The 27,063-nt window shown below is 39.2% G+C and overlaps 1 protein-coding gene across 1 annotated transcript in view; it reads left to right on the forward strand.

Annotated features, from left to right (window-relative positions):
* Window positions 1-27,063, forward strand: part of mad1l1 (mitotic arrest deficient 1 like 1) — a 51,439-nt gene that overhangs the window by 7,775 nt on the left and 16,601 nt on the right. The window contains exons 10-17 of the mRNA XM_008397155.2: window positions 89-175; window positions 923-1,067; window positions 6,348-6,488; window positions 6,935-6,991; window positions 8,462-8,553; window positions 9,150-9,240; window positions 16,541-16,766; window positions 18,157-18,350. Coding sequence (XP_008395377.1) covers window positions 89-175; window positions 923-1,067; window positions 6,348-6,488; window positions 6,935-6,991; window positions 8,462-8,553; window positions 9,150-9,240; window positions 16,541-16,766; window positions 18,157-18,350 — 1,033 coding nt within the window. The remainder of the gene's footprint in view (window positions 1-88; window positions 176-922; window positions 1,068-6,347; window positions 6,489-6,934; window positions 6,992-8,461; window positions 8,554-9,149; window positions 9,241-16,540; window positions 16,767-18,156; window positions 18,351-27,063) is intronic.

A 27,063-nucleotide genomic window follows, 5' to 3' on the forward strand; every position in this document is an offset into this window, starting at 1 on the left:
ATATACACACACATTTAATTTATTTTTTTCTTTTTTGTGATCTCTGCATATGCGTGCGCTCACTACCCAGTGCTTTGTGTGTCTGCAGGAAACCAGAGGATCTGTCCAGGGAGGTGATTCAGATCCAGCACAGAGAAATTGCTCTGAAAGAGCAGAACTACACACTCAGCAGCCGGTAACACACACCGTCTGACTCACACACAAAATCCCCCCCTATCTCTCTTGTTTCAGACTTTTTTCTCTCATTCTGTTTGCATTGCGTCTCTCTCTCTCTCTCTCTCTCTCTCTTTCTCTCTTTCTCTCTCTATTAAGAGTCTATCTCTGTGAAGTCTTTAATTGTCACAAAGTTAATTAAAGTGGTCCTGACTCTGATAGCACTCCTGATGGCAGCCTTTGGTGTGTGTGTGTGTGTGAGGTTATGAGTGTTTGAGAAAGGGAATTTACTAATTAAACTCGTCCTGTTTAGACTGAGGTGGTATCTGTAGGGACTGTATGCATGCTGTCGGTTATTAATGCTGCGCTCGTGTCCAGATTTTGTTGGTTAACAAGCATTTCTCCTGTGCTGAGCGTTTTGGGCTCATTACGACACATTAAACACAGCAAAACCGCAGGATGATGAATGGGCCAGAATCTGCAAAGGGACTTCTGCAGTGTAATTATTAGCCTTCGCTGTAATTATTGTCCTATTGATCAGACTTGACACAAATCTCTGCCTCAAATGATTTCTAGATGCTCATCATTCAGCCACACAGGCAGACAGGTTGTCTTTGAGGAAATATTATTAGAAATTGGCTTTGAATTGCTCTTCCCAAATTGTCTGAACATCCAGCCCTAATCAATCTGCTTTCTCCTTTTACCCTTCCCTCTATTTTTACACGCAAAAATCTCTCCCCCTTGCTATTCATTTGTGTCGGCCCGTCAGAGTCAGGAGCTTGGAGCATTCCCAGTCTGAGGCCGGAGCAGAGCTGACCCAGCAGTGTGGCAGAACCGTGGAGGAGCAGAAGAAGAGAGAGGCTCAGGACGCTCTCATTCGACGACTACAGAAACGACTACTTTTGTTAACCAAGGTACCTTGCAATCAATAAAAAACGCACGCACGCACACGCACAAGCACACACACGCACACACTCACACACGCACACACTCCAAGAACTAAAAATTAGTAAGTTACTTCAAACACTGGTCGCAGGAGGGACTTGAATCTCAAGACCTGCACAGAATTCTCCGTTCTCCCATCACTTCTTGCCTTTCCAAACTGGCCGCTGGATATCATGTGACTCCTCTGGCTTTTATCCCATGCTTCTTCCCACTGCAGTATTTGACTAGACCGCCGTGTGATATTGATTTCTCAGCATGTGTTATTCCCCAGGTCACCTACAATCTCTTAGCACACTAATCACACACAGTTGAAAGCAGATATTTACATACGTTAGATCAGCATCTGAAGTTGAATCAGACCAAACCTTTCTTGTTTTAGGTTAATTAGAATAATCAAAATAATTTCTGTTCGCTAAATACAAATTCTGTTTGCTTAAATCTGTTTCTGCCCTGAACAACGCAAATTCATCCAAACCCTGATCATCATTCTCTTAACATTCTGCTTGCTTGTTTATTTTTTAGCATATTTTTAAGTATATTTATGCTATTTAATTAAGCATATTTATGCATCTAAATATACTTAATTTATTTTTTTCAGTGCCTTCAAGAGTTGTTTTCTTTTCTTTTTTTTAGACTTTTGTTGTGCTTTTGTGCACAATGACAATAAAGAAATAAAAAACTTAAATAGAAATTCCAGAAAACTTAACAAGAATATGTTTTTCTGAGATTTTTTTGTAACTTTCCTCAAATTCAAAAGTTTACATACATCCCTAGTATTTGCCAATACCAGGGATAAAACTGTCTTTTTAAAAGGCATTCTTGGAAACCTTTTAGGATTCCTTCCACCGTTGTTTAAAACTACATTATCTAATTCAGGCTATGCTATTACAGAACATTATTGCAGGGATACTGGAGTAAATAATGATCTGTGCTGTTATTTACTCCAGGCACTTTGATCATTCACAAAAATGCCGAATAAAATGCAGAGGATCAAACATAAACTGGATGAGATGATGGTGACATCATGACTAGGTTCTAAATATGCTCTTCATCTGGAAAAGCAAAGCAGTTAAGGAGTGGCTTCAAATTACCGTATTTTCCGCACTATAAGGCGCACCTAAAAACCTTCAATTTCCTCAAAAGCCGACGGTGCGCCTTATAATCCAGTGCGCCTTATATATGGACCAATATTGAGCGACAACAGGTCTAGCAACTACGGTAAGCAGCCGCCGACTTCATTTTCGCCTGTAGAAGAAGAAGTGCATGGTGCATACTGGGATAGTTGTCAGAACGCTGGTTTGTAATCTATTAATAAAGTTTGACTGACCTATCTACCTACCGACCTGATAATCAGGTCGTCTGCAGGTCCTTTAGCACCACGTTCTCCGCGAACATGCTGTGTGCGAACGGAGAAGGGTGACCATCGTCCAGCCACGCCCCGGCCCAGTCGCAGAAGGCTCTCCTCGCCAACTGGAGTTGGACTGTTTTGTTGACATTCACTTTAGTGCAGCTCCATCTAGTGGATGCATAACGTAACTACAACCTCTAGTGTAGCTTCTATTCTAGGTGCCTTATAATGCGGTACGCCTTATATATGAAAGTTTTAAAATAGGCCATTCATTGAAGGTGCACCTTATAATCCGGTGCGCCTTATAGTGCGGAAAATACGGTAATAAACAAGACAACATATTTTAAAGGGGCAATATGTGTTTTTCAGCTACATAGTGCCATTTTATAGCACAATCATGTTATTATTTTATATGACTTAAAATAAATTTGACTTTGTAATTTAATGCCTTGAAATTGGGCCTCTGTCTCTTTAAAAAGCTCCTGCTCTTTCTGAAACTCTCCTTTCAGCAAGTCATCACGACATCTCTCCTCTAAAAACCCAGTGTCTCACTGATAAGTAGCTCCTATAAGGAGCTCAGCAGGTACATAGTTTCACCAGGTGTTTGCTAATTGCTGCTGGCTAGTCTGAAGGAACTGACTATGGGGAATCATGCGTGAGGACCTCTAAGAAGAAGCTGTGCCCTGAAGGCGGAGCTAGGTCCAACCATGTGTTTTGCACAGCTGATTGGTTGCCATGGAGATTAAAGGATTTCTCAAACATTCATGAAAGAATCACGGCAACAATAAACTATGTTTTTGGTGAGGAAATTACAAAATGCAAAGCTCAAAAACGACTGTTTTACTTAAAACTGCCCCTTTAATTAAAGGAGATGTTATGATGTAACGTGGCAACATGAACATAATCGTTCGTCTGTTTGCTGGAAGGTTCATTGCTCGGCCTCTGTGTCACGCGCATAAAGCTTTTTAAATGGCTCGTCCACTAGTCCAGCATTTCTTTTCAGTTTCAAATAACTGATTTTTATCTTTATCTTTACCTTAAGGCTTCACCCACTAAATACCTGCACTTACCATCACCTACAGTATGTAACTGCGGGACGACTGACTGACCCATTTGGGGCACGGAAATCTTTAGCCACCAGATGAAGTTGACAGAAAAGCAATTTGGCAACAATAAATGGTGAAAACAGCAATAAGTTTTATCACTCTGTTCTCCCGCTCCATGTTTGTTTTTAAATTAAATTTTTCATTTTATCACAGAAAAGTGATAAATTGAATTTCCCTGCAGGTTAATAGACAAACAGCTGGAAGCCCTCCTGGTTGGTATTTGGAGCAAACGCTGACCTCCAAACGTATTTGTTCTGTCTGGTTTTTACTTGTATTCCTAGTGATGTTTAGTTTTCTATTCCCTCTTGCACATTACCTTGAGCACTTGCATTGTGTTAGCAAGTTCCAAATGCATAACATTCATTTACATTGTTTAACAATCTGTAGGGGATTTGTCTGTTTGCTTGAAATCTAAAATAAAATTATTCAGTAAGTTTATGTGCTCTATTTAATTGGAGTTTGTTTGCTGCTTTCTTGCGACCTTTACATCAGAAAGTAAAGCACAATTTAGTCACTTTTACCTTCACTTGTAATGAAAATGCTGTGAATATCAAAAACAACTTCAAAGAAATTTGACTTGGCATCGCAGGTGTATCTGACATTATCAAATTAACTCCAGTCTCTTTAAGGACCTGCTACCCTTTCTGGCGCTCCCAATTCAGCACTTCGTCACAACAATGCTCCTCCGTGATGCCATTTACAAGCGTTTTTAGGAGCGTTGGACTGAGAAGTAGTTTGTGTGAAAAGGTCAGCAGTTGCACATTTCCACCAGGTGTTTGCTAATTGCTGCTGCAGCTAGTCTCATTGCATGTGCACTCCTTAAAGACAATCTCACTGAGAGAGCCATGATTCTTCCTGGCTTCTTTCTTCATCCTCAAAGCTCTCATCTCCTCTGCCCCGTCCATGCACTCTCATGTTACGTAGTGCTCACGGCTGCACTTCGCCACTGCCCATGTCTGTTCGTGCGTTACAGAGATAACTCAGCTGGAAGTCCTCTGTCTGTTCAGCGTCTCTCACGCTGGTTGTGTGAGACTATTTCATATTCTCATATATTCGCTGGTTGGGATCCTCCAGGGGAGTCTCAGAGCTCACTCCACCAGAGGGATTTTAACCTCTATGTCTCTGTATGGAGGAATGGCTCTGGAGGACATTTGCGCGGCAGCTGCCCCCGGTCACCTCCATGCTCATCTGTATGTTTTTCCCTGCGTAGCGTTTCCACTTTGTCCATGACTTCTGACAGAAGGATTAATAAGTAATACTGGCTACTTTCAGCATTCAGACACACTATGCTGGGAAAAAACTTGTCTTTTGCTGTCGTTTGATGCTTCCCATGTGTCAAGACGTGCTGCTGTGAACTCGCTGACCCTCAGTGGGAGAGAGGCTTTCAGGTCAAGATAGGTAGATTCATTAATCTACATTATGTAATATTAATGTGCTAAAGTTTTCTAATTTATCAGATTCATTAACTTGTTAACCCTAAATTCTTTTCAGCTGAATAATTAGTCCCACTTTGAAGCAAGCCAGTCATCGTGTTAGACAAATTCTGCAAAGTTGAGGACTAAACCAACTGCAGTTGCTCTGATTGGTGTCAGTGTTGAATATGTAATACAGCAAGAATGGCAAAAGAAGAATTTACAGAAAACACATTCATCAAACACACACAATCCTGACATAGTAAAAGCATGTTTATGTAATTCCATTTGGGTCTCTCTTGCTTGTACCGTGTTTCCCCGATAGTAAGACACCCCCGATTGTAAGACGTATCGGGGGTTTCAGGGGGGTCGGCTAATATAAGCCGTACCCCCGAAAGTAAGACATACTTTCGGGGAAACACGGGTGTATTGCCGCCTCCCTCTCATGTAGCTGCGCACCGTCCCCCTCTCCATACGTCACCGCGCCGTCCCCTGCACTTCCTTTTATAAAACTGTTTTGTGGTGAATACAATACTGTTCAGGTTGTTAATAAATGTTCATTTTATGGTTAAAACAAAAAATTCGACAATTTTTTTCCAATATAAGACATACCCCGAAAGTAAGACATAGTGGGGCTTTTGGGGATAAAAAGAAAGTAAGACACTGTCTTACTTTCGGGGAAACACGGTAGAAGCAGTCCAAGCATAAATAAACAACAGAACAAAACACTGTCCAGCAACAAGGTAATGTATTTTGGTGTCTGTAAAACCTCCCGATTGTAACCTCAGAATCGTCCAACACTGCCCCTCACCTAGCAACCCAATGGGAGCTGGTCAGTTGATTGTATGTGTTGTAAAATGGCTGCTGGAAAAGTCATGTCTTTGGTGTTTATAGGGTTTCCTTGAGAAAATTTGCTGAGCTCAATGGTGGGGGCCCTAGAGCAGCCATTCAGTAGCCCACCTTGTTTTTGTAGTTAAAGAATTTTTTTAAAGTTGAAAGAAAATTTGAAAATGTGACTTGGTAATTGTTTGTAATTGGAAGACACTTTAACAACATTTAAACGCCAACTATAAAGTCTTCAAAAATCACTGAAGTTGTTGGAATGTAGACCAGTAAAGACAGGAAGTGGTTACTGAGCTCCAGTAAATAAAAAAACACACCTGACCTCAGTGTCCGATCCTGACCACACGTTGCCATGGTGCTTCCAGCCGTTTCACCAAAGAAACTCTTTAGCCTGCCTTTGCTATCATTGTCACTGGTGTGTAAGAAACCCCTATAATAAATAATGTTTAGCCTGGTGGCCCGCCAGGCTTATCGTACACTGAGGGAAACTTCGGTCTTTAAACTTGCTGCTACATGACTGCTTGAATGTTTGTGTTCCAGGAACGTGATGGCATGCGTGCTATACTGGAGTCTTACGACAGTGAGCTGGCGTCAAACGAGTATTCTCCTCAACTCAGTAAACGAGTCAAAGAGGCAGAAGACGTTCTGCAGAGGACACAAAATCACAATTCAGAGATGGAGGTGTGTGACGACTGTCTTTAACTTATTTCTTCTTCTTTTTTCTCTTTGTATATTTCTTATGCTTGATATTCTTTGACAGTTTTAAGATTTTAAGGTTGCTTTGTGACCCATACAAGCACCTACATTGGTGCAGTATTCTCCTTCACAGAGATCACATAAATGCTGGTATAGGCTTCTGAAAAGCCATATTTAGTGGCTTTTCAGAACCGCATTATAATAATTTGTGATGGTACGCGAGGCCCAGGCTTCACATCCAGTTCAATAAGTCATCTATAAATCTAAACTCTTAAGAGTTAAATAACCTATTTAAAGTAAATAAATGATGCCTAGACTGGCATTGGGTAAGTGGAGTGCTTATAATATCCTGAGGGAAATGCTGCGTTAAAATATGTAAATTTTCACTTTTTGTGTTAGAAACACTTGCTTCTCTTTTTTTCCCAATTCAGGCCCATCTCAGTAAGGCACAAGAGGAGACAGGGATGCTCAAACTGCAGCTGCAAAAGGTAAGTATGCACTAGACTTCACAGTTTACCCAATAGCCCTTTTACATGCCAACCCATAGCTGCACTGCTGTGGTAGAATAATTCTGCTAACTAAATGAAACCTGGAGATGTAGGTATTCTTGATTTAATTATTGGTTTTTCTGGTTTGGTGGCCCAGAAAAATCAGCAAAGAACAACTCTAAATAACTACTATTCTTCATTTTTCTTGATCTCTGTGTATGCTACACTATGCACAGGTTTGTTGTCATGGCAATGGACTGACAACAGCTCCACCAGTGTATCAAGATCCAACATAAAAAAACATACAATATTTCTCACACAAAGAACAGAACATTCAGTCTGTTAAAGAATCACGTTTCTTGATGTTTATTTTGCGATTATTAATAAATGATCGTCCGAACACAGAGGTGGTTGATTAGCTAATTTAAACTCCTGTTCTGCTGATGATCTGTCAGAGAGTCTGTGTTTGTGGGTCATCTTTTTCTTTTTTTTTTAACTGAATCAAAACACACCGCAGCACATCTCCATCTAATGTTGTCAAAGTCAATCTAGCATAAATGGCGTTCTTGCCTGTCCCTTTTATTGTTTTGTAAATAAAACTTTTTCCTGACCAGTGAAATGTGATACCTTTATTTAGTTGTAGTGTTCACAATTAATAGCAAAGCATCCCATCCCTTTTTCGTTTATGCATCAGCCGTACATTTAAGATTTAGCGCATTACAGTGATCCCTCGTTTTTTGCGGGGGTTGCGTTCTGAAAACAACCCGCGATAAGTGAAATCCGCAAAGTAGTTACCTTTAGTTTTTACAATTATTATACAGCATAATTAAATACTCTACATTGAAACCAAAGAACAAAACTTGTTTTCAGGTCAGCGGATGTGAGTGTGCATCAATAGAACCTTAATGTCATCCGGAGTCGTGTCATTAAAGCGTCTCCTCCAAGCTGCCCCGCGAGATTCACAGCTGTATCTATGACAGAGTGATGGATCTCGTCAAGCGAGCCTCTGGTCAGGTTTTGCGCTGCCTCTGGCCACGGTTTTTTCCTGCAGGCATTCAAAGTTTTCAGCTGTCATCTCCTGAATTTCCAATCTGTATTACATATATTTAGATACCGTAACGTTATTGGCAAACAGGTAGAGAAGGAGCTCGGAGACTGTTTAGCCAATCAGGACGCAGAACACAATACACTGTGAAAAAAACTGCACAAAAAAATCCACGAAGCACCGAGACCGTGAAAGGTGAACCGCGTTGTAGCGAGGGATCACTGTACGTTGATAATTTCACAACTAGAACCAATGATAGTCGTCGTCTGTGAGCAGACAGCGGAGAGCTGGATGGTGCTTGTGACGTCACTTTGCAACGTAACTTCACAGGGATTTGTCTGCAGGCTGAAAGTTTCTGCTGGGTGTACGGCCCATTGGTGTAATGTTGGTGCACTCATCAGATCATTTTCTTTTGTCTGTTCTAGTTGGAGCTTGAGTTGGAGTCTGTAAAGACGCAACTGGCTTCTTCAACTGACTGCAGCTCTTCAGCAAACAAAGAAGAGGTCAACATACTAAGGTATTAAACTTATACGACTAGTTGTAATTCCTCAGGGTCTCTGCATTATTTCAAAAAGGGTGTTCACTTTAATTATCTAAGTTTTAGACCTGGATTAATCAACTTGATGAAACACATTGAGCCAACACCATGGTTATTCTTCTTTTGCACACTTTTTTCATTCCAATCATCTTTCCGTTAACATTCTTGGCTACAGCTGTCTAACAGCCACCTTCTTCAGCAATAAGCTATGATTTATTTCTGAGTTTTGAGTTGCTATATGGAGTAATCATCAACATTTAGAGAAATACGTGCTTGAAAGACCTCTTTCTGTCTTCAGAAACTTCAGGTATGTTTTTGATGAGGGAATAAAATAAGATAATGTAAAGCACAAATTATTGATTTTTACATAATACTTCGCCTTTTAAATATATATTGTTTCTTTTTTTTATATATACATATTTTCCTGAAATCTTCAGAGATTCTGATTAATATAAAATCTGAAATTCTAAGTCATATGAAACCATGGTTGCTCTGATGATGGTTTATTTACAGACCCTGTCCTCACACACATTTTCTGTAATGGTAATTATTTTGGTTGTAATTGCAATTTCCAGGCAAAAAATCGAAGAGTTGGAGAAGGATCGACAGCGTTTGGAAGAGCAGAATAACATTCTGGAGATGAGACTGGAGAGACACAACCTGCAGGTAGGCAGCAAACGTCCCTCCAACTGGCTTTTGTAATGGCTTTACTTGTCTGGCACAAAGGAGCAAATTTAATAACCCCAAGGGTAGTGGCCTGTCCTGTAAGCTGCCGTGGATTGATGCACGAAAATATATTTCATATCTGACAGTTTTTTCAAGCACAATTGGACCCAGGTGTCATTCCAACAGCGTCCAGTTAAGTAGCTGCAGAGCCGAAGGTGGATTAAAACCCATTCTTTTATTGGATGAAAGGATTACAGTGGACACAGATTTGGATGGGGGTGAATACATTTAGCTGTTTAGTTTTGAAAGGGGCAGTATTATGTGTTTCCCAGGCACATGGTGCCAATTTATAGCACAATCAAGCAACTATGTTAGCTTCGGTTGAAAATATTATATATAGCATAAAAATGCTTTATATCAAATATGACCTACAAGGTTTCCCCCAGAAAAAGCCCGGTGGTTGGGTGCTTGGCCAGTCATTCATCCAGCGCCCCGTCGTGTTTTTCAGTTAAAAATGTTTAAAGTTGACAGGAAATTTGAAAATATCCCTTGATATTTATGTGTTATTGGAAGATTGACACCTGAACGCCAACAATAAAGGTTTAAAAAATGCAATCATTTTAAAAATACTTGCCAGGCTTATAAAACAGTGGGGGAAACCCTGACTTAGAAGAAATTTTACTTCCTACTTTAATGCCTTGAAATATAGCCTTTGTCTCTTAAAAGCTCCTTCTTTTCCTGTGACTTTGCCTTCAGAAAGCCATCACAACAGCAATCCTCTACTAAGCCTTTAACAATGTTTTTACCAGCGTTGCACTGAGAAGTGGCTCCTATATGGAGCTCAGTAGATGTGTAGCTCCACCAGGTGTTTGCTAATTGCTTCTGGCTAGTCTGAAGGAGCTGCGTGGGGACGTTGCAGGGTATGGGTGTTCAATGAAGCCGAAACTTGGAAACTGTAGCTCTGAGAAAGAGCTGCGTCTTGAAGACGGAACTAGGTCCGTCCAGGCGTTTTGCACAGATGAGAATGGTTGCCAGGGGAGATTAAAGGATTTCTCAAAATTGCGTGAAAGAATCAAGGCAACACATGTATGTTTTTGATGTGGGAATAACTTTAGAACATGAGGTACGAGTCGATTTTACATAACACTGCCCTAAAATGTGATAAAATTATATTATTGCTGACAGGTAGTGGGATCAACACTGTCGACACATTTAATTGAACTATTTTAATCTAACAAAATAATTTAATAACCTTTTGTCTTCGCCTGTGGCTGTTTTTATTTTGGGGATCACCCCCCGCCCCCCTCACCTCTCTGCCTCCACATATTGCTTATGTATGAGAGTTCATGTTTCATCTCAGGTTCTGTATCTCCCTTTGACTTAAACTGCGCTAAACTAAGCCTGCCAAGGCACTTTAATGAAATCTGTGTGGCCGAGCATGTTGGCTCCATTTAGCCATGGAGTAAATGAAATCCACATCTCTCCAAGCATGACCGCTACCTTTAAGGCAGCAGCCGACTGACCGAAGGGGTGAATTTCTGAACGTTTCAAGGTTACTCAGTCAATGGATCGGGTCAATTCATAGGAGTTAATTTTTTTGACTCCCCGACTGAGAGAGAGCTGCTCATCAGACTGTGTGGAGAGATGAGGGACAGGCTGGTGAGGCATTGGAGGGTGGAAATCAATGACTGAATGGGGCTGAGTGAGTGACATTCAGAACTGAATGCCTCAAAAACCTCACAATGAGAACTTTCGTTACACCGACTGCCACAGATTGCTCTAGCCTAACCCTAAGTTGACTCTGTTTTTATATCATTATCAATCTCTCCATCTCTCCTTGTCGTGAAATATGTCATAAAATTGCCTTTATTCATTAAAATTGCTCTAAATTGACTAGGGAGTTCAGTAATTTGTCAAGGTACAAAGGCATTAAACATTTCAGCATTAGCAAAAACCCACTTAAGCCATTAAATGTTCAGCAAAGAATGAATATTTAAGGCCGCACAATTCCTAATATATACCTTTGTATTGTAATTGTCAAGCACTGTAGCTGACAGTTTTTGTATTATTGGTCAGATAAGGATACCTGATGGCAATTTGAACCAAATTTAGTCATATTTTATCTTAGGAAGCTTAAAGCCATGACCGTCTTCCCATCTGCACCTTGAACACCTTTCAACAATACGTAATGTAGACATTAAACCAAGAGGTCTCAAGAGATTCAAACTGTAATTCTATTTGAAATATTCATGAACAGGCATTAAACTGGTTGCATCAATGTGCAAATTCTGAAACTGTTGTTTGGTTAAACTTTCTGTACCAGAATTTATTGATAAGCAGGATTTCCCCCAAAAACTCTGTTAATCCTGGTGGCAGTAGCGCAGGGGAAGTCAAATTTTTTTTTTATCACAAAAAGTGTGTTTTTGTGTTTAAAAAGTGCTAAATGTTCCAAAAATTCAGAGCTGCACAAACAGGCATCATAATTTGGAAATAATAGTGTGTGAGGAGAGACTTGGTCGGCTCGCTGCAGGTCTTTGGACAGCATCGACACGTCTTGTTTCGTGGACAGACAGGTTGGACTTGCTGATTTTGAATGGACAGCTGTACGGTAATCATAGAGCTATTTCTCAGTGAAATGCTGGTAAACACTTTGTTAAAGGGTTAACATAGGAGCCATGTTGTGATGACTTCCTGGAGGCGGAGTTTCAGAAAAAGTAGGAGTTTCTTAAAGAGACAGAGGCCCAATTTCAAGGCATTAAATTACAAAGTCAAAATTTCTTTTAAGTCAAATTTGATTATGTAACATTTTTATAACAACTGAAGTTAACATAGTGACTTGACTATAAAATGCCCCTATAAAATCACCATATAATGAGGCACAAACATAAGAACTGGAACTATTTGAAGAGACTTAAGTTAGATTGTTGTGGGTTTTTTTGTGAAGTTTTAAAATTTGCATCTGTTGTGGATGCGGTTCTCAGAGCTGCATGACATTACTTTTTAATATCTTAATAACACCATCATTTGAGTTTACTTTTACAAATAATAAAGAATGAGTCAGTGGAAGGCTGCTTGCTATTGCTTTTTAAATAAATTAAAAAAGACTTTGCTGGAGCCTCACTTGCCACTCTGTGAGTATAATATGATCTGCCTCTTTTCCATGCGTGGCCTCTGGGGGAACCCTTAAATGGATTATTGGAGATGATAACTGTGGCTTGGAAACGACAAATACCAATCACGGTCAAAGTTCTTAAGTAGCCACCTGCAAACTCTGCCAAAAGATTGCACAGCTTTTTCACTGTGGGAGATTTTGAGCTTTCGTGCCACATAAAAGATAAGGCAGTGCAGGAAATCTTTGATTAGGATTAGTTTTTGTCGACTGGCCAGCATATTCTCCAATAAATCTTCTAGGTAGTCAGGAAGTCTCCAAGCCCTGCACTCTCTCATTGACAAACATTCTGAAGAGGTCTGAAAAACTTATTTTTCAAAGGACCAACATTGATTGTCGTAGATGTTTGTGTAAAACACACAAAAAGAGTTTTCTTCCCTTAAGAGTATGTGGAGAGAAAATTAGTTCAGGTCAGCTCAGCAGACTAATCAGAAAATGTCTTTGCGCTCGTTTTGTGTTATAGTACTTGAACATGACAGAAGTCCATGTTTCTCCATTTAAATGCATCCTGACACATTTTGTACTGGCTATTTAGGAAATCAGGTGACCCAGTTTATAAAAGCAGATTGATTAAAAAAAAAAGGGAGAGAAAGAGAGAAAAAGGAAAAAAAAAAGATCAAGTGGTAGTAGATTGCCTTTTCATTCCACTTTGTCCATTCTCCCCAGGGTTCTTGAAACAAGCTGTGTAAAGTTGGTCACATTTGGAGCCAGCCCAAGGCAAAAGCAAACTAAGCAGCTTCTTAGTTTGCTAAGGTCTTCAGTGCTTAAATGCTTAAATTTTAACTCGGACCACAGATCTAGACTTTTCACATTTAACGCACATTTTGTTTGTAACAGTGCCACCTAGTGGTTATATTTAGAAAACTGTCCTCTACTTGTTTATGATGTGTGATTTTTTTTTTTCCCCCCCACTCAACTTTGAGATTTGATCAAATGTGAGGCAACATACAACACACTTCATAATCATATTCAGGCTGTGGCCTCAGGGTGCAGACTGGAACATATGCACCAAGTTTGGTGTAATTTAATCCAATGATTGTGCAGATAAACTTTTTGATCCCACAGTGTCCCTATCACCAAAATGTCCAAAAAAATAATTACTCAGGGATGTCTCATTGTTTGTTAGAATCTATGTATTAATTTCTTATGTAATAATAAATGTGTTGAAGATGTGCACAACATATTTGATGTGTATTAATGATTCTGATAAAGGCTCTGACTCAACAAATGTAATGTTTACTGGCTTTTCAAGTGGAGACTGTATGTTGTTTTAATGACTCTTTATTTTTGCGTTTTTATCATGTACAGCACTTTGAATTGCCTTATTGATGAAATTTACTACACGAATAGACTTGATTGATTGACAATTAACTTTTGTGCTAGTGATGCACAACAGCAGAGTGGTGCAGAATCATTCAAGGATTAAGACGATTCAAGGTTTTGAGTGTAGCATTTATAGTTTAAAAGTTATTAGCTAAAATGCATTGACTTTTGCTAATCCTTTGTCTGAGTAGTGGTTAGCTCTCTCTACCATATTAGATGTCTTCCATCATTTTCTGGTTCTTCAGCCCAATGTGTTGTAGCAGAAAGTAATAATACTAATAAGGAAAAATCCGTGCAATTACAAAGGGTTCCATGCTCCGCTGGAGCAGTCAGATTGACTGGATTGCACTCAGTCGTTAAAGTCGATAAGCGTCTGTCTTCCACCACTTGGTGTTGCCGTTACAATTTAACCTAAGTCCAGGCCCTGCCCGTCGACCAAGAATTGTACATTTCAGTCCTCACTTCTTCAAGATCAAGCAGTTTCCTGGAGCAGGCAAACAGGCCTGCCTTCCGTTGCCTGTTCTGCCCCCTCTGTGGGCTTGGAACCGTAATAATGTAGTAGGAAGGGTGTTTGAGGGGAAAGGGGTGAGTTGGCTCTGTTACACTTTGACAACCCCTGCTGCATATTATTTTAAAAAATACCCTGTGTGAGAACCGTTTTGAGTTAGTCTGACTTTTTGACCACAGAAAGTTTCAGTAGTAAATGACAAAAAAAACCCATTAGTCTTGTTGACGTGGTAAATGCTCTCCTAATTACTTGTCACAAAACACAAAGGTCACCCCAACACTCGGTTTTTATTAATTACAGGCCATTCTGACTAAAAATATCTTGTAATGCACTTTTCAGTTTTCCCCCTGGGATGTTTTCTGTCTTGCATGTAGCTCTTAACACTGCAACACAGAAAGAGAGACCTTAAAGCTGAGCCGTCCATGCAAGTTGCTGCGTTGGAGAGCTCTTCCTTCATGCTTTTCAGGCACAACCCCAATCTTCTCTTGCTTATCCATTAACTCGCCTAAAGCTCAAGTCTCCATGGCAAATCCTGGCAGAGATTCTAATGAATCCCCTTGGTCAAAATAGGTCTATCGCAACAAATAAATGATGAATTAAAATGAGGTTGATAATTGCCTGTTTTTGTTGTGTTCGTTCTCTTTCTACTAAGAAAACTGGATGACAAAAGTTTCACTCTGATGCATAATCTGACTCCTCCTCTTCTCGCATTCTTGGATTAATTAGCTCAACATACGGGTAGCGATAAATGACAGCAACAAGCGTCAGTATTCCACCCAACTCAAGGGATGCCATAGCAACAACAGCGACAAAAGTTTGACATTTTTCAACTTGCTTGTATTGTGTTGCTAGCTTGTCTACATGTTTGAGCACATTCCACAGTCACTGAGGTGTTTAATCAACAAACAAAATACGTAAAGGTCAGCTAAAAGGATGGTTTTCCTAATTGCCAGAGATGTCCTTTAGTCTCATTGAAAAGCCAACGTTTCTAAAAATGCTGCAAACATTTGACACCCAGTAGTATGTCTGCAACTTTTCACAAAAATTCAAACCACCAGTTATACTTATTTTCCTTGTCTGATTAATATGTTTCATAATCCATTTTATATGCGTTTTGTTTGGTTTATATATTCTGAATATTTAAAATGTCTTCCAGTTCCACTGTAATTTTTTTTAATTAGCTTGATCTTTGAGATTGGGTACTTGTATTATTATTCAATTTTTATGCTAAGTAAAATTTGTTAAAGTGACAGGCTTATGTGAAAATGTGTTTTTTTTTTCCTGTTTTGGATCACTGAACTTTTGAGACTTTGGTACCTATTGGGATTCAGAGCTCATTTGTTGAAATGCAAATTTGTATGTAAGACTAGCAGAAATCCTAAGCAGAAAGTTTTCACATAGTGATATTTTTCATTTGTTTATTTTTATTCATTTGGACAATAGCGGCTCATAGCTAATGGAAATATCTAATTAAGTTTATTTTACTAAAAAATATTTAAAGAAACAAGCAACGTGACGCCGGGTAAAGGGGGAAAGTAATTGTGTTTTAAAAAAACAGTATGAGTTCTGAAACTCGCTGCATGTGGAACTGAAAAGTGTTCCTGCATTGTGACGTCTTTTCTTTTCTCTGGTTTCTTTATGACCTAAGTGAGGACTGTAGACATGTTAGCTTCAAGATGTCTAATTATTCTCATGTCCTGCTGCTCTCTTTCTGCTGCCGTCCGTGTGTTGTATATGAAATGACATTGTAACAGGTGTAGAATTTTCTATTCTTGTCTTGTAGATTTAAAAGTTGTGGTGCCAATTTTAATTGGCCTTGTGTTCCTTCCTTTAGACATGCAACGTATTGGCTTGTTATACACATTATTTTTGTTATGGGTTTCAAACACGGATGGTCTGTTAACCAGCTCTGGATTTCCCCTAAAACTCAGATGCCTGCTGGTTTAGATGAGATAGATTATAGATTTATTGATTGATTGATCTCTCCCTTCCTCTGGGATTTTCCTTTAGGGAAATTGTCCTTATTATTATTTAATCAAGCTGAATTCAAACACAAACTTTACCATTTTAAAACCTTTGAAGCTGCTATTTAAAGCATTGGGTGGTTTCTCTATGACTTCATCTTGTATATTATGCAAAAAAAAAGAAGAAAATTACTATTTTATCAGAAACTAAGTTTTTAAAAATCATCTGCAAGCTTTTTATTTAAAATGTTAAGCTTCTTCACTCTTATCAATAATCAGTTAACACTCCTGATTATTGAAGGACTCTGATATTATCTGTTCTTCTGCTTGGTTCAGGGAGACTATGATCCTGTCAAAACCCGCGTCATCCACCTGAAGCTGAACCCAACCGCCGAGGCCAAGCAGCAGCGTTGGCAGGAAGCGGAGGCGGTCCAAGAGGAACTGACGCGTCTGAGGGAACTCGTACGTTCCTTCCAGGAAGGAGGCGTGGCCTCACAAGACGACTCCAGCATCCATACTCCTGGCTTTAGCATCAACTTACCCCCATCCAAGGAAGTGCTGGGTAAGATTCCCAATATGGAAACACGTCATTGATTAGTACTGAATTGGCTCTTGATGAAAGCATGGCAAAAATAGTTGTTGGTAGAACTCAAACAGTTTTATTTCTTGCTAGTTTAATACAGATTTGTAAATAAGATTGAAGTCAATAAAAAAGAATAAATGTTAAGCCTCACAGCTGCAGCAAAAAAAGTCTTTCTGGGCTATCGGTGGAGAAACGACCCGACGTTACAGGAAAACTGTTTATCTGATTTAGCCATGCTAACTAGCCTTAGCATTCGTGGTAGGAGGAGCTGTGCCGCAGCAGAGAGCAAGGGGGAGGCTGTGAGCAGCAAATACACAAGCATGATTAGCAGCACTGAGACACTCCTCCTGGCTCTGATTGGTTGTTTCTGACCAGCAGTGGTACATTTGTGCAGATGGCAGTAAAACCACTGGTAGGAGACAGAGAAGCTTGATTTCTTCACATGTTGTCTGTCTGCCTCAGTTTAACAAATATGTAAAAAACACGTTTTTATAAAATTAAGCTACTGAAGCTTTCAGTATTCTTTTGATTACTCTAATAGAAATGTTGTAATAAGCAAGATATTAATTAATCCCATGGTAAATTAAAATGAACTCAATGATTTCCATTCTGATGATTAATATTTTTTGAAAGGCAATTTTGTTTACAGACAAAATTGCCTTTAATTTGTGTGTCAGTTGTGTCTGTCGTGTGTGTGTGTGTGTGGTGGGGGCGGTGTGCGTGTGTGTGTGTGTGGTTTCCCCCCCCCCATTTTATTTATTGTTTTGATTTGTTTTATTTCGGAAACTTAAAATATCTTCCAGTTCCAGGGTTAAGTATTTTCTTAACAAAATTAAAGTTTATGTATCTTTGAGACGGCAAACTTGCGTTGTTATGCAATTTATCATATGTGCCTCAAAATGGTCTCAAAACAACAATAGTGTTGTTTATCACAATAACTACTGGGAAAATTTATCGTCCAGTTAGATTTTCTATGGTAACAGGCCTGGTTACAACTAGTTTACTGTCATAGCCAGGCAGTAAGCTAGCAGAATTCACTCAGCCTACAGCAGCATAGCTATTTACTATAGAAATAAAGTGAATTTATTTGAATTTTTGCTAGACAAGTTGAAGTGATACCTGGTCCTGTTTCTGCTGTGATGAGCATCCAGCTGTGATTTTATGTTGTAGAAGTAAAAGTGAGCAGCTGTACTTCTATGGAGACATTGCATTTGTTTTGTTTCAGATCTGTCTGTCAGTGCTGCGTCAGTCTAGTGAGAATAGGTAGAGAATGCTCAATGTCTACAAAGATCATGTCTTGAACAGACAGCTGAAATTCATATGTAAAACGTATTCAGTGCAGGCGTATATTAATTATATTTTGCTCTAGATTTACGTAAGCAGATGGAGAGCTCCGAGCTGAGGAACCAGAGGCTGAAGGAGGTGTTTCAGAAGAAGATCCAGGAGTTCCGCACCGTCTGCTACGTCCTGACTGGTTACCAGATAGACATAACCACTGAGAACCAGTACAGGCTCACCTCCGTCTACGCAGAGCACATGCAGGACTCGCTGCTCTTCAAAAAGGTATGCAAAATTACAGGGAGGACTCGATCCATACTGGAGGAAACACTAGTAATGTCGACTACCATCGACATTATTAGACCAAAAGTACAATTGAAAAGGAGTTCACTGGTGCAACATTCATAGATTACTATATTTTAAGATTCATGTACTTATCCTCTGCATGCTCACTTTATTTAGCTAAACTTTTCTCAGTCTTGATTCATAACATTAATGTAGATTTTAGTGACCAAAATCCTAAAATCTTTTGTGATAGATGACATCTATCACAATCGATCAATATCACGTGACTAATATCAATAGGTAATACAACTGATGGTATTCAATATACAGATCCAGAAGTGCACAGCATTCTGGGAGTTGTAGGCAGAGGTCAGGCTTTAGCTTCTCCAGCTCTCACTGAGCAAGGAAGGTTGGTGGCATCAACTAACTCACACATTCTTTGGTTACCTAGCAACAAAAAATTCGTGGAGTGAAAACTGTGGATGAATAAGGAAAAGTAAATCCAAAAGTTTGACAGTACTTAAGTAGATTTAATCGTGGATACTTTTGACTTTAACTCTACGACATTTAGACATTAAGTTGTGCTTCCTATAATGTCTTGTGTACTTCTTACATTTGTTTTTCTTACATCTTCTTTAACAGGCTTATTAGTTTTAAAGTAATCAATGACGTAAACGACTTAAGCTTTGGGCCGTAAGATAACCCAGAGTTCTCTTCCGGCTATCTCGTAAAGTTCTAAACTGAACTCTAAACGTAGAGTTCAATACTGATTGATCTGTACATTTTATAAATATAGAGTTGATACTTGTCTCATTGAGCTGAGAACATAAGTGGAAGAATTATGTGTGAGTGATACAGAGGCTGGCAGAGTGTTGGGTCAGGGACACGGGGCTTTAATCTCTCTCTTGCTCCCTGTATGCTTGAGTAGGTTCAATTCCAACTGTATGTGATTTTCCCTTATCTGTTGAGCAAATCCTTTACTTAAGTACCTCTAGTGAGGGGAAAAAATTGTTGTCCTTCCTCTACTCATGCATCTTTTTTTCTTTTCTTCTTTTCATCTGTCCATTCAGTGCTGGGCACATTCATCCCATTTATGTCTGTTTTTGTTCATCTCCCTCTTTCTCTGCTGCTCTGCTCTGATCCGAGCTCGTAGCAGTGGGTAATCACTGTGTTGTTGCTTGTTGGTGTGATGATGGGTGTCCTGCAGCCAAGATAAATCCATACTGTGGGGAAATCATTTCCGGCAAGTTAGGGAGCAGGTTTAATATCTTCGTAGCTAATTAATGCCTTGCTCAAGGACAAATTTGATATCTCATTCTCCTTTTACCCTGTAAAGGAGAATGAGGATGTGTGAGAATAGGTGTGTTGTTGTTACAGCTGCTGGTGTGCCCAGCTCGCCCACCTGAGACCCTGCTGGAGGAGACAGTTTACTGCCAATATTTGTTGACCTCATATATTCATCTAAAAACACACACACACACTATGTGTACACCCTCTTGGTGTACATTTTCATGCTTAAGTGGTCACATGTTTGCCTCAGGCTTTTTGATACCAACCTAGTTGCATCTCAAAGTTCATCCATTCACATGCACAGAGCAGGATGTGCACAGGGTTGTAAAAAGGTATTAATAGGTGGTGGATGAAATGAGTAAAAATTAAGACCAAGGTTATAACTGACTAAAACTAACGAAATAACAAGAACTGAAATAAATAAAAATGGTAATTAATGGGTGAGAAACAACAAGTAACTGGACTAGGGCTGAAACGATTCCTCGAGTGATTTGAGTACCTCGATTATTAAAATTCCTCGAGGAAAATTGACCTGCCTCGAAGCTTCGTTAATTTATGTTTTATCATTTAGCGCACTGTGTTTCAGCTGGAACATTATTTGCGTTGAGTGGAGCTCTGACTTCCGCCTCTGAGTTGTTGACGGAAGCTACGTGTTGGCGGCATAACGTCCAATCTTCAGGTTCGGTCCGCGGGGATTTTACTGATTGGTGATAATTCCGGGTTTTTATCGTTTTTGTGGGACCAATAAACATCCTTAAAATGACCGKCGCGATGCCGGGAGTTCGGCAGCCTTTCTGCTCCGGAGCTGCTGGTTGAACGGCGGGAAGAAGCTGAGGAGGATTTATACAGGTGAGCGGAGAGACTGAACACGGCGGGGCGGCTGAGGGTTGATGCTTACAGGGTAAGAGCAGCTTTACGGACGAACCGCACAATAAACTTATATCATCCCGGTCTGAACAAACGGGAGGCGGAACATGGCTGGTAGATGAGTTTCTGAACGGAGGAGCCGTAAATATCCCGCATTGCTCCCCCGGTCTACAAAAAAGTAACTGGTAGGGAAGCTCAAATGTGGAAAAAATAGACTGATGTTGATATCTGATAGTAACACTGGTGTTATGGAAGATTTACCAATATTTTATTTCATAATTGTTTTTATCCGATTACTCGATTAATCGTAAGAAAAATCTATAGATTACTCGATTTCTAAAATAATCGTTTACAACAGCCCTAAACTGGACTATATTGTGTGGTTATAAAATGAACTAAAACATACTGAAATTATAGATATAATATCCTTAAGCTTTTGTGTTTACGGATCTATTTATTAGCTTTTTGAACTGATCTAACCATAATGAAAAAACCCCACACTATCCTGATTAAGACTTAAAGCAATAAATATCATCTGACGAGGTACTAATTTTTTGAACAACGACTTAGCTATATGTTGTTTTTCCATTTGTATTAGATACAGGTCTATCTTCTAAAAAAAATCCAGTGTTTGCACATAAAATTTGTCTGAATTTTATGTGCAAGTCAGACCTGAGCCGTACTCTTACTGCTTTAAGTGGGTCGCTATGCACCGGTGCGCAGTAACAGAACTTTACAATTTTACCACTTGTTGTACTGGAACAATTTTCCTTCACTCTGTCGGAAAATACCTTTTCCAGTATCGTAATAAGTGTTGGATCAGTCTGTTTCCCCTTCAGTATGTAGGTACCACTTCTCCTGTGTTGTCATTCTATAATCTACCGACCACCTGGTTACAATCCAGCAGCGTTAAATGCAAACAAAATGGCATTTTGAACAGGAAGCATAGAAGCTTCTACAGATGGGATTCTACCGTTAATCACCACACCAACAGGGTTGCCAGATAATCCTACTAATATTCCCCTTTCAACAGAGGCAACCAAATCTCCCGTCTATGATATATAAGCTGTTTAACTGGCCACAGTCGCTCTCCTCTAGTCATCGTTTGTTAATGAATTCATCGCTGTGTGACATGTTGATTGACATGTTTCACCAACCTTCAGTCAAATTATTTTTCAGCCCTCAAAGCATTGATACAGTTTAGGAATAACTGAAATTGTTAGAGGAGATTCTTGTCTGGTCATGCCCTGCCTTCTGTCAGCATGACTGAGGTCTGCCTCATTACGCGACGGTTAGAAGAATTTCTGTTTCAGTCTTTGTCATGGCTTTAGGTGTTGTTGCAACACTTTTCCTGCCTTTCATCATTAAAACTATACAACTCCAGCAGCTGACACTGTATGAAAGTTTGAAGAAATAATGTGATTATAACTTCTGCAACTTAAATACCAAAGCATAATTTTGTATGGACTTACTGCTAGTAAAAATGATCATGAACAGGGTGCACCCCTCACTTCTTTTCAAAAAACAAGTGTCTCTTTTGAACACTTGAAACTGATAGAAAGAAGTACTGGAGCTAAACTAAAGTGTTATTGATTTGGCTTATTTTATGCACACACACCTCCTGATCTTATACCTGATCTTACCTTCAATTGAATTTAATCAGATATGGTTGTATGGTTGTTTTTTTTTTTTTTTTTTGCTTGTTTCAAAAAGGACCAAATCAAGAGTTATGGCCAAACAAAATCCACAGCATTCATAAATGTCATTATTTCATAAATTCCAATTGACTACTGGCTTAAAGACATACTCTGAATATTACTAATGAAAATGTAAGGCTTTTGTTGTCTCAATTGTCATCAGTTCTTTTCAGTTGTAGACCGTTGCCTCAATTTTTTTTTCATGCATGTTTGAAAAACAATAAAATAAAATCTTTTAATCTCCCATGCAACCAATCCTCCTCAGAGCTGCATCTGCCTCACAGAGCAGCCCTCCGCTACCACTGCCCTACTCAGCTCCTGCAGACTAGCCAGCAGCAATTAGCAAACACCTGATTAAACTGTACATCTACTGAGCTCATTGTATGTACTATTTCTCAGTGCAATGCTGGTAAAAACATTGCTAAAGGGTTAATAGAGGAGCCATGTTGTGATGACTTCCTGAAGGCGAAGTCCCAGTAAGAACAGAAGTTTCTTAAAGAGATAGAGGCCCAATTTAAATTAAGTCAAATTCTTCTAAATCATATTGATATATAGCCTTTTTATAACAACTGAAGGTGGCGGTTATTTAATTGTGCTATAAAATGTGCTTGGAAAATACATACTTTCACTAAATACCCTTTAATGAAAGTGGAGTTTTGCTGTAACTGACATGCAAATGTTTCTGGGGTTGACAGTTAAGATGTTAAAGACTTTAAGCTTCTTTCCAAAGCCTTTCTGTTGAGTGGAAGTCACTGTCTGACCTTTGACCAACTTATGCTCACGTGTGGTACATTCAAGTTTAAAGTGAATGAACAGGCATACTAGATTGCAACTGCATGACAAGGTGGTACACATTTACCAGACAACTAGATCTTAGCTGTAATGTCCGCAGTGCTCTCTTCACAGCTGTCCAACATGGGAGTTTGTGGGTTTCATACCTGTTGTAAAACTGAAGATATGGTTAGCGCTGCTCTATTGCTGATTGGCTACGCACAGTGGAAGGACCTTGAGAGCATTTTGATTAACATTACATCATATATTATATGGACACTGCTGTGCTAGAAGACATCCTTTTTGCCTTCCCAGGGGAAAAACCTTCATGGCTGGTACTCTCAATCTGCTGTCAATCAGCCCAACACTCAGGAGCCAAAAACATGAAATGCAGTCCTCAGAGACTGAATGCTAAATACTCAACAACACAAGTTAACTTTGACATTAGATGAAATGAAGCACTGGTATCAGAAGACGGAAAAAATAAATGGATGAATAAATGAGGTTTTACAAACCTCAGACTCTGACTTCATTTGAGCAAGCGGCAAGAACATACTGGCAAGAAAATTCCTTTGTACTTTAGATATTTCAAATATTTAGACTTATTTCAACTCTATGCTTTGGACTCACAAAGAATCAGATAATGTTGGTACATGAGTGCTCTTTCTTTTGATTCATTTTACAATTGATAAAAAGAGTGAAGAGTACAGTGTGAAGCCTGACTGTGATTCTTTGAACAGCTAATCTTTGTAGGGTTTTGAAAGATTAAATATTATGAGTGTCAGAGTTGACCGTCTTTGCAGTATTGGTATAAATTTGAATCGGTTTGGTTCAAAAGCTGGGTAGCTGTACATAGTTAACAAAATATAATATCCCACTTTTAAAGAAAGTGGAAGATGATCTTGCCATATGGAAAGTCATACCCATATAACCAATGGGAAGGGTTGCTTAAATAAAAAGCTCTGTTTCCATGACAAATGTGTGTAAAGCTTTCCACTAAAGTAAAAAAAAAAAAGAAAAAAAACATAATTTCCCAGTTGCTGTGTTTTTGTTGAACAAAACATGCAATTAAAATCACACGTGAATAAGCTTGTTCACGTGATACTTCATTAAAAACATGCCACGCCATCGTCCTCATACCATTTCCTATCGTCTTCGGCTTTTCTGCCGGTGGTAACATCCGGTTGTTAATCACGTGACTCATGATGCGAAAGAAGGGTTTTCATTGTAGTTTTCCGAAATGCATAATTTTGATGCATCCATAAAAAGACCGCACCTCATCCAGCACCAAAACTTTAATAACAAAACAAGCTTTTTCTAACTTGACTTGTTTTCATTTAGCAAGTTTGTTTTCAAAACGTCAAATTCCATAAATTTATGGTGAATGGAAAGGCAGCCAGTGACGGTTTTGCCAAGAATCAATTACTTGTTCTCATTGATCCCAAGCAAACTGTCATCTGGCTGGTTTAAAGTCTCTCTAAATTTCTGTGGAAAGATAAGCCCTGCATGTTAGCTTAAAAACACAGCAGAAGACCAAATATAGAGGAGGATAAGATCTGCTTAACTTTCATTTTCACTTCTTGGCTGACAGGTAACGATATATTATAGAATGGCTAAAACATACCCCGCTAGACGAGTCCCGACTAGATGTAGAACAGAGGCTGTGCAAAAGCATAAAGATTTTGGATCTACCATTCATTAACTCAAACATAAAATGACATGTATGGTCTGAAAGAATTAATATCAGCTTTTCTGTGGCAGCATGGTGGGAGTTTCTAAAAATGACGGTCTTCTCTAATCCCATGCAGAGTTGCACCCAGATCAGATCAAGAGTCAAGAGTTACTCACTTGCATTATAAAATGGCACTACGTACCTGGAAAATACACAGTACTGCCCCTTTAAAAAGTTTGCTCAAACTGTCTGTGTATGATCCTAACTTGTTTGTGCCTTTATGTGTATTTTTAGCCTCCCGCACTGGATGATGGGGCTGATTAGCACCACTGATTAGGTATTTATGAGGTTCTAATAATCTGTGGGATAAATGGCTTAGATGTGTGAGGGGGGGAAAAATGTGTGAATTATTTTAACATTTTTTCTTACTCAACTGAGGGAGAATCACGGCTCGTATGTTACTATTTGTTAATTAAAGGTCCCAATTAAGACATGATTTAAAATCCATCAAAGCTTTGAGAGATTAGTTGTATAATTTACTTTGTCACATAGAGCTTAGGATGATGTTGCCTAAAGAAAAACACTTTATTTTAAATCTGTAGGTATGTGATCTTTTTTTATGTTCAGTTCATGCGTTTCATTGATTTGTGGGGTTTACCTGCATTAGCTATGTGTGGCGCCACATAATACGATATGACGTCATTACTTTGGCAAACTTGCCAAAGCAGAGGAGCAACTACATGTCTGACACAGTAGTAGCAACAGTAGCACTGAAGCTAAGCTAATTCGAAGCTAGTTGCCCCTTACACATTGGACGGGGTGGAGGGGGAAGTAAAACACGAAGGGTTCCCAAAATATAAAGTGCAGCAACAGAAAATGTGTTTTAACTTGGTTATGTAATAGAATGTATCAGAGAGGTTATGTTAATGATAAATCGGATCAAATCAAGAGTCAAGCAGTGACAACAGAAGGTGTCACAATACACCTTATCCAATCCCCAGAGATTCACTGTCAGTTTTCTTTTAAAGACAGGCAGAGTATCAGACTTCTACTGATTAGGAGGGGGCTTAGTGTTTAAAGACAAACCAAAGGATCAACCAAAATAAAGAACACTTGCATGATACAGAAAATTGTACTTTAGTTAAGACATGTTTTTAGATGAACAATCCTCAAGTTTTACTTCCTGTGAGCTGCCGAATCAGACTGTCCTTGGCTCACACACTTCTGCGTTTGACGATCAAATAAACAAGCAGATATATAAAGACGTGCAATCTATAGCAGCTACTGGAAACTTTTCAAACATTCTTCACAGAGAGATTTTTTTTCATACCTCCCTTTACTTTTCCTCACTCTTCTTTCACTTCATCGACCCTTCCTCTCCAGCGTTCCCCTGAAATGAAAGGAAAAGATATAATCTCAAGGCCAACTCATTAAAACCTACTTCCAATTAACTGTAAAGTCTATCACCTGAGGGAAGGTTGAAGAAATGGAAAAACAGGTAGTGAGTTCGAGCAGATATGTGTTTGTGTAGCCGACTGTTTATAAGGCATTGAGTAGTTTGTGAAAAACTTTGAAGGGAGACAACAATTAATAAGGGGCAGTTTATGAACAGGGTCTTCCTTTAATGACTTGTCTCTATTTCAGCTGCCACTGTGGGGTGATTAAGAGTGTGAGTTCCTATAAGATTCATCATAAAACTTCATTATCTTCATTTTGATACCAGTCGTTGTTGGAGGGAAACAAGCCAGTCACCTAAAACAGATGTATTCCGTATCCTACTGATGAGACGTTCTTTCTGGCTCTTTCTTTCTCTGCCTTGACTGTTAAGATTTAACTAGACCATTGGTACATTTTCTACAGCTGTCCACAAACATGTTACTTTTGAACGGCTTATGATTTGACTGTAAAATAACGTGACAGACTCATCTAAAGGGAATGACAGAGGACTCTTCTTGCTTTTATTCCTAAGGAACGGAACATCTAAAATGACGAGTAGGAAGGCAGAAAGAGACAACAAATTAGAGCTGTGAGAGACAGACAGACAGTCTGCACGATATATTGCACAAAATATTTATGAAAAACTTAAGTCTTTCAGGGACTGGGCTTCACTTTGCTCATTGAAACAAAGCACTCATTTCTGTATTGCTTATTGCCATGAAAGTAAACATAAGCAATAAACACAAAGACTAATGGGAATACAAGACTGAATACATGAACTGTGTTTTTTTGTTTTTTGTGTGTAAATGAAACCTTCAGAGAGAAACCCAGGAGTTTAAAATCCCAGTGACAGAAGGGAATGTTAACTCTGATTTCTCCTGACAGTCTTCTGTCCTGCTTGCCCCCTGGGGAGGTGGTGTGCTTGTAGCTGTGTGTGTGTGTGTGTGTGTGTGTGTGTGTGTGTGTGTGTGTGTGTGTG

The sequence above is a fragment of the Poecilia reticulata genome, linkage group LG1 (genome assembly GCF_000633615.1).
Source record: "Poecilia reticulata strain Guanapo linkage group LG1, Guppy_female_1.0+MT, whole genome shotgun sequence".
Lineage (NCBI taxonomy): Eukaryota > Metazoa > Chordata > Actinopteri > Cyprinodontiformes > Poeciliidae > Poecilia > Poecilia reticulata.